The following is an 8,205-nucleotide window of genomic DNA, read 5'->3' on the forward strand; positions in this document are numbered from 1 at the left end:
GCACACGCATGGGTAACGGGTGACGCAAAACTTCATAGTTACTAAAAGAAGTATATAGCTTCAATAGTCGTAGCAAGAATAATTACCATAGAAACATATGCTACAAGAAATCAAAGTAGGAAGCACGCCTAACACAAAGCAACGATTTGATGCCCTCATGCACTAGAAGCATAGAAATTTGATTCCACTTAAGCAGGAACAAGGCAACAACAACTAGCATAGCACAGCCACGCGCGGTAAGTCTACGGCAGCACGCGAGCGCCTGCTTCTCCTCCCTGGCTTTTCTGCTGATTTTGGCCTCCACGAAGCAAATTCATCGTCAAAGAACAGCCAAACGATATATATAGCACAGGGCGGTCACATGAAATAAAGAGAGAACCCCAGGATCAAATATATCCTGCCAGGACTAGTACATTGCATCTCATCCATGTCCAGAAGCATCACATTAACCATGCACATGTCAACAGAACATCACATTAACATTACTTTTAACCTCTCTACAAAGTCACATGGGGCACAGGCACAGAAGGCCCAAAAAGTCCAGTTGAGCTGCAGTGGTGGACTTGACACCACTGATTCAGCAGATCGCACTTTCTCTAACACACCGCGCTCAGGCGGCAAAACATGGTTTACCCTGCATCATCCTTGGCCCCTGTCAAGCATCACATGCAAAAACCCAAGGGCCCAAAAAGGTCAAGGAGCTCCCAGGCCCCCCCTTAGAAACGTTGTGCAACGAAAAAACCACTAGGACTTGAGAAGCAGGAAAGGGCGACCTGCCCCTAGGACGGCGCCAGAAACCCTACAAAACAAGTAAAAACATACTGCTACTGCCCAGCAGACGGCTTGCTCGACAGCCTACGCTTGTACCGCTTGAGAACTGAAGCCAGGTTCTCCTTCCCTTTAGGAAAAGCTACGTCTCCTGCTGCTGTTCCGCTTCGACCCTTGCGTCCACAGATAGCTACTTCCACGTCCTTGATCGTCTCCAAGATCGCAGCAGAAGTGGTGAAGGTGCCAGAAATGGGCCTCGCACCCGGGCCTGTTATCTGAAGGCATGCGCACCCGGTGAGAGGTTTCCGGGGCTTGGAAAAGGCGGGTTCAATGATTCCCTGCGTAAGGTAGATATATAACATCAGCAAAAACTGCAAGCAAAATGAACCCAGTAAGAGTAGGTGTTTTGCCTCTGCATTCTCACGGCAGCACAATCTAACAATCCAATACAACTGAGCATACAAGCCCATTTATGTTTGTCTTTTTCTCAAGGAGAAATCACGAGAGATGCCAAGTTGAGAATTAAGGTAAGTTTGTTTCACTTGTGGATTATATACAACTATAAGTCAAACTCCAATCTATGCAAATGCCATATATAGTAGTGGGTCACTTTATTTGCATCATCAGATACTCCCAACAGCATAGCAAGTTGATATGTGCCCAACTTGCTATGCTCAAATAAATATGCATTTAAAGTAACTTAATGGAAGGTGAGGTTAATTTTCAAAGTAATGCAGTCAGGATGCTTATATAACCTTTGCTACATGGATGAGTCAACCAAATGCCTGGATCCTTCCTTCAGGGGTAGCCACATTTTGCACTCCTAGTCCACAGATCCAAACAGAAACTAGCCCCTTTTATACGGGAAATACACAGGAGCACATGGGTGCTCCACCCCCTATACAAAAATTAAATTAAAAATATACCAGGAAAAAAAACTGAAATTTTGGGATATCAAACTTGGGTGCCCAATCTACTCCCGTATGAAGTTTCACAGAAAAATAGCAGGAAATGTATCCGTGGCGAAGAAAATACAGTCCAAACTAAAATCCATCCAAACCGTTTTTTCAGTACATAGGATTTCTTTGTCTTTTATGCCACGGATGCGTTTTCTGGTATTTTTTCACGAAATTTCACACGAATGTAGATTGGGCACCCAGGTTTCATATCCCAAAATCCCAGATTTCTTTTGAAATTTTCCTGGAATTTTTTTGAACTTAATGTTCATATAGGTGTGGAGCACCCAGGTGCTACAAATCCTCTTCCCTTTTATACTCTCTTTTGTACATTCTCTATAATCTCCCCCTGCTCTCCTTGTATTTTTGTTAGCTGCTCTCACCTCAACCCCCCTGCTTTCCTTCCCCTGACCTATGTAAATAGCTTGTATAGTTGATCCCTAACTTACTATAATAATAATAAAAAAATCAGCGGGAGCCTTTCCCGCTGTCATTTGCCCTAGAAAAACATTTTAATGGTAAAAGTACATAAGATGAAGGAATCACCTGAAGACGGTTCAGAACGTATGTGTACTTCCCCCAAAGTTCTGGTCTACTTTCCACAAGGGAAAGATCCAGTACCCGGCGGATACACCAGACACCAAAACTAACAACCAGGGTAGCCTGCCAAACGCAGGTTTCACCACAACCGCGCATGCGCAGAAGATCAGCTGACAACAGATTCTCAGTTGTTTCTTGTGAAAGTCTCTCAGCTGCTGCAACTTGATCAATTAAATTTTCATCACAACCACCATTTTGCCTAAAGAGCCCTCCTGATCCTTCCAGTTTCAAGATATTCATGATGCAGAGCCTAAGAGATTGAAGAAGCTCTGCCTCACACTCTGTGTATGAGGAATCATCCTTTGTCATGCCACTTGATCTCTGGCCAGTGTTCACCTCGCTCTTATTCAATTCTGCACTTGACATACCAAACAGCTGTTCAAACGGTTGTTGGGCCCAAAGGGATGTATTGTTGGGGTTCATACGCAACTGCATAGAAAGGACATCTCTTTGGAGATTATGTTGTGAGCGCTCATTAAATGCAATTTGGGCTTTGGACCTGGCTGCCGACTCCACATATTGTAATCTCTCAGATGCCAGCTTACTTAGGTATGATTGATTTCCGCCAGCACCACCTAAATTTGCTTCGTTCAACGCAGCCTTTCTGGTTGCAGCAATTACTGCAGATATGTCAGGTGAACTGTGATACTTCTTTGAGTATCCAGGTGAGCCAACAATTTCACTTTCATCAACAGAGGTAGAATCATAATAAGGTCTCTCGACCGTTGCATTGAAGCGATTCATTGCTGGGCTTTGTGGAGAGTTAGCTCCCAGTGAACCCCGTAAATTTTGGTTGTGGGCATGCATAACAGGATCAGCATAGTTAAGAAAAGAATATTCAGATGACCTAGGAACCCGTCTTGGGTCCAGGGGGATGTTAGAGTGCTGATTTCTACTTGCATTCATCCCTCTCAAATATGCCAGCTGATATCCATGAATAGTAGCAGGCTGATAGGACTGATTATCAGAGTAAGATGGCATATTGAAATTTGAATAGTATTTTGCATTTGGCTCAAGTAAGCTGCTGCTTGAACTCGAAATGTCTGTATATGGTGAATTCATGCTCTGAGACCAGTTGGATGAACCCATTGGACCCATCTGATGCCCAGAACTCCAGTCTAGACTACGGATATCCTTATCACGGGACATTGAGTCCCACGAGTTCAGCGAGGTAGCTGATGCTCGCAGCGCATCTCTCATCAAGGGGCTCTTTGAAGCTTCAATGGTTTGGTTATCAGCCCTCGCAGCAGAATTAGCTGCTCTCAAGTCCAGTCCAAGCAAAAAGTTATACCTTTTTCCATTAGCATCTTGTGTAAGCTTACCATGATAATCAAAAAGATGCCCCCAGAACTCGTCAAGATGTGCTGCTAACTGCTTCCTTGCAGCACGGCCCAAACCAGACTGTGTCGAGAGGCTGCCACTGCCAGCATCAGAGTCTTTTCCCCTGCTGAAAGTAAGAGATGGTGGACCATCAGGATTGGAAGGTGCTCTGCTTCCAGCAGACTTCTCATGTTCCAAATTATCTGAGGCAACACTATCCTTGTCCCTGCAAACTTCTGCTACTACTTCAACATCTTTTTCAGTTGTGCTCTTCCTTTTGATGTTCTCTGCATGAATATGTTCTACTTCACTGGCTGTAGAAACCTTTGGTACCGACTCTGTCCAGTCAGCCACACAAACTGGTTTTGGCTCTTCATGGTAGACAGGTGGTGAGGGTTGAGCTTTAGGAGTACTCACTGCATAAGCAGTTGATTGTTGACTGTCAGGATCAGACTCTACAGTGGTGTCAGAACTTTCAGTATGCTCCAAAGCTGATTTCTGATGACTTTGATGACTTTCCATTGGATCCCTGAGAATAGCATCAGTAGAAGACCTTTGAACTTCTTCATGGGCAACATCTTCCAGAAAAACATCTTCTCTATGGTGAGTACTGCCCAATGGATCTCTCTGAGAGTGCATAGAGAACTCCACAGTTTCAGCTTCATTACTTGCAGACTTCAGTGGAGTAACAGCCAGGAACAGTGTAAACAGAAGACATGAACATGAAATTAGGACGATAAGAGTGTATGGAAGTACAACAGGGCTCCCGGTGTTCCCTTTCATGCTGTTTGTCCAGGTGCTATCACCAAACAGGATTTCTGCCTTGAAAATGATATTCGTAAATAGCATGAGAAGAAATGCGAGAAAGGCCAATATTTCAACAGATGAAGATATTCTGTAGTTGCCCATTATTGATCTTGACGAAGCAACCCGGAAAACAGGTATAACAGACGCAGGAAGGAGCATAGCCTGGATAACTGGACAGATGATAATTAACTGATATATCGCTTCTGAGCCCGCAACCTTTGCATAGTAGATTGTAGGAATCATGGCAAAAACCTTGAGTAGCAGATGATGTGCCGAAAGAGAAAGGTTTATACCAAAGAAATTCTCTACAATTGCATGGCTACCAATAATAGATGACAGTGAGACGATGTGGCTCGAAAGGAGAAGAACCATTAAGAACACAAGTGGCGCTGCAGGATTCATGAATATCTGCAGAAGACAAGATTCAGAAAAACTCAGAATATAACTTCAATGCAGGACTGAAATAAAAAAGGCAATATCGTAAATAATTCAATATGTGGGATAGGGAGGACATGTCAGATACAAGACTTAAAAGGTAAGTAGGAACTACAGAGAGGAAGACACTGACCTGGTTCATTAGCTCTACAACATCTTGGAAGGTCAGGAGCAGTGTATCACCGGATCCAACTGCTGCTGAGCTTATCAGAACATAGTTCACAAGAAAAACCCCAGAAAAAATAAATAAGATCGAAACAAGGTGGTCATGAAATAAGGCCCCAAGTGTAACAGGGGATCTTCTTTGAGCCTGCACATATGATATTCAAATTAACATAAACAAGGTAAAGGGGGTACAATATGCAGAGTACAAATTAAGCAAAATAAACTTATTTCTCGAATCAACAAATGAAGATGTACTTGATGTGTTATATAACTGTTTGTAAACACCAAAAACATGATGAATTTCCAGACCTCATAAGTCAAAGTCATAACCACATAGGGACAGGCTGCAGAATGCTGGTGTTTTAACTATCATTTTGTTTACTGAGAAGTCCAACTGATTTTCCATAAATCAAGTTGAGTTTTTCATCACACTTCATGTAAGTTAGCACGAACAGGTTTGCCTTTTCCTTTTGTGAGAAAACAAGAACATAAATTACATATCTTCTATCATGCCTTCGCACAGACGCACACAATTCTTTTAGGGATTAACAAACCACACCAGTATATCATACTACAAAGTCATCACTGGTAACAAGGACTCGGGATCTAAACTTATATAGCTTAGCGGGGTGTTTACAGACTAAGATTGATCTTGTCTAACAAAATGCAACATGGATACTGGTTAGTTAAGATTGTATGATAACTCTGCTGAGAGGGAGAGAATTGTGCTGTTCACAAGTATATGCCTAACGATTACCGGAAAAGGGGTATATACAAACCTTGCATGGGCCAACCTAGACTAACAGGCCTATACACGTGTACAAACTCAAGGTGGATCTGAGCGACCTAGTTTTACGGTACGAAGCTATGTTGGTATCCATTATGAGCGGTGAGCCTGTGAGAAATCTGTAACTTAAAAGTCTTGAAGGTCAAACAGCAAATACTGAAGATCGTTGACTGCTAAGAGTGAGAACGCATGAAGGCGCCATATCAAATTACTGGAAGGGAAAGCCTTACATTGGGCCAAACGGGCCTACAGACAACTGCACTTAAAAACTTCCAATGGAAGATAAGGTGTTATTGATGTGAAACAAGCACACCAAGAATTCCAACAGTTTGTACTTTTTCTGGTGATAAACCAGTTTTGTATCGTGTATGATGTATTTAGTACTGTCAGTGGTATAAGTTGATTCATCTCAAGAAAAAGGTGGCATAACTTGATTGACCAAATATGGAATGTCGTAAACACCATACACGGCACATCCCGAATTATATAAGTTTAAACACAGCCACACGAACTTGATATGGAACTGAAGACAAGTTTAAAAAAAATTAAGGGCCCCAAATGTAACTAATGCACCAAACTACCTGAATATCTTTCAAGTGACCATGAACAAGAAACACGGAAAGTACTTACTTGTACAAATGATGAATGAACATAGAAGTTGTGCGCTATTACATTTCCACCCAGAAGTGCCATGAGCGAGTAGGCACTTTCACCACTCAACTTGGGGAACATCACATCCATATCGAGAGGAACTCTTGGTTGACTGACCAATAAACCAAGCACGAAACAAACAAGTGCGAGACCTGCTATGCAGGCATTGAATATTCCAGCCATCTTCTTGTCCTGTAATGGGCAGAAGCAGGAGCCAAGTGCACGTAAGAATTTGAGAAGGTTTCTTGTACGAGATGCAGTTTTTATTAAAATTACCAGATGGGAGATCGCATATGGTAGTAGATTAACTGCAAAGCTTGCGAACCATATGCCTGTGACAAGGTCATCGTATTCGAATACAAGGTTAAACCCCATTGCAATACCTGATATCTGAAATAACCAAACATCACCGTCAGACCATCAAAATTTTGGAACTTGGGAACCAGTAACATCACATGCTTTGGCAAGTTAATGCATGTATCACATAGGCAAAGAAAATTTCCGGAATGAAGCACTGACAGAACATATAGATTTGTGAAAAGTGCCTAGACATACCATGGTAATCTCTGCAGTTAACAAGGACAGCAATGCCTGAACACCAAGGCCAACACATATTGGCTGACTGTACTCCTGGACGCATATCTTCATGTTCATGTAAAAGTATCGCAACAAAACAAAAATCAAATTCCCGTAGAACGAATTCGATGCATACAGCTGAATGATACAGAACAATAAAGGGCAACATTTATTTATTTATTTGAAAGGAAAAGGATTTATTTATTTGAAAGGAAACGGACAACATTTAGAAAGAGCTGAATTCTCTAAAGGTAAAAGGGAGCCAAAAAAGAGAGGAACTTTGGGTGGGTGATTGCTGGTTGCTGCCTGCGTGCGGCTGTGGGGTAATGCCTTTTGGCTTTGGAGGCGTGATTTTGCTCAAGTTTGCTACCTGCGTGCAGTTCTGGATAGTGTTCCTCTGGTTTTGGGGGCACTGATTATTCATGTACACTACCCAGCTTTACCTTTCAGTTTGTAAGAAACTTTGTGTCTTCGAATGGCCGGGTAACAAAAATTTACCTTTTGTCTTAAAAAACAAAGAAGAGCTTTGATTACATGGGAGCTATTGTATCATTGGAGATCACTGTCAATCGTATCTAGGTCATCCATGGCGACTCGCTAGAGCTGTTTGAATAACTTTGCAAAGCAAGACGAAGAAGGAAGCGAGGAGAGTGGTGGTTACCTGGGCAAGATTCTTGGTAGTGACCATGCCGATGCATATGGAGAGGTACTGGCAGAGGACGGCGGAGAAGTTGAAGAGCAGCACGAGCAGCACGAGATCATAGCCGAAGCGAGAGCCGGCGTCCACGGTGGTGACCCACTTGCCGAGGTCGATGTACCCAATCGAGATGAAGAGCGCCGGGCCAAGGGTGCGGAAAAGGTTGCTCCGGCCGCCGTCTTCGGCTCCCAGGGACTGTGCTAAGCTCCGGACGCCGTCCATGGCGGGCGGAGCGAGAAGAAGCGCGCTAGCAACGAACCCAGAGACGGCGGCGAGCAGGCGGGATCCCGGCTGGCACTAGACTAGCACATCCAGTGATCTGCGTGACGGGGAGGACGGATCGGATCGGGGGTCGCGGGCTTGGTTGCCTAGGGGCGCGGACTGGGATCGTGAGGAATGGCGGGGACGAGGGGAGGAGCGGAGCAGGACGAGGAGGAGAGGAG

The 8,205-nt window shown here is 43.7% G+C and overlaps 1 protein-coding gene across 1 annotated transcript; it reads right to left on the minus strand.

Moving 5' to 3' along the window:
• Nucleotides 1-424: 424 nt before the first annotated feature.
• On the minus strand, nt 425-8,199 carry LOC119308598 (protein ETHYLENE-INSENSITIVE 2-like). The gene is made up of 7 exons (XM_037584725.1): nt 7,727-8,199; nt 7,045-7,131; nt 6,766-6,879; nt 6,469-6,681; nt 5,020-5,196; nt 2,271-4,859; nt 425-1,106 (listed from the first exon to the last, which is right to left on the minus strand). Exons 1-7 carry the CDS (start codon nt 7,982-7,984, stop codon nt 825-827), a joined length of 3,720 nt encoding a protein of 1,239 aa, XP_037440622.1. The 5' UTR covers nt 7,985-8,199; the 3' UTR covers nt 425-824.
• Between the last annotated feature and the right edge of the window lie 6 nt (nt 8,200-8,205).

Source organism: Triticum dicoccoides, chromosome 5B (assembly GCF_002162155.2).
Source record: "Triticum dicoccoides isolate Atlit2015 ecotype Zavitan chromosome 5B, WEW_v2.0, whole genome shotgun sequence".
Taxonomy (NCBI): domain Eukaryota; kingdom Viridiplantae; phylum Streptophyta; class Magnoliopsida; order Poales; family Poaceae; genus Triticum; species Triticum dicoccoides.

Excerpts from the sequence above, each read along its gene's own strand:
- LOC119308598 (XM_037584725.1), bottom strand. The coding sequence starts at position 7,984 with ATGGACGGCGTCCGGAGCTTAGCACAGTCCCTGGGAGCCGAAGACGGC. Across the intron at positions 7,132-7,726 it reads CTACCAAGAATCTTGCCCAG|ATATGCGTCCAGGAGTACAG; the intron begins GTAACCACCACT and ends ATGAACATGAAG. Across the intron at positions 6,880-7,044 it reads TAACTGCAGAGATTACCATG|ATATCAGGTATTGCAATGGG; the intron begins GTATGTCTAGGC and ends TGGTTATTTCAG.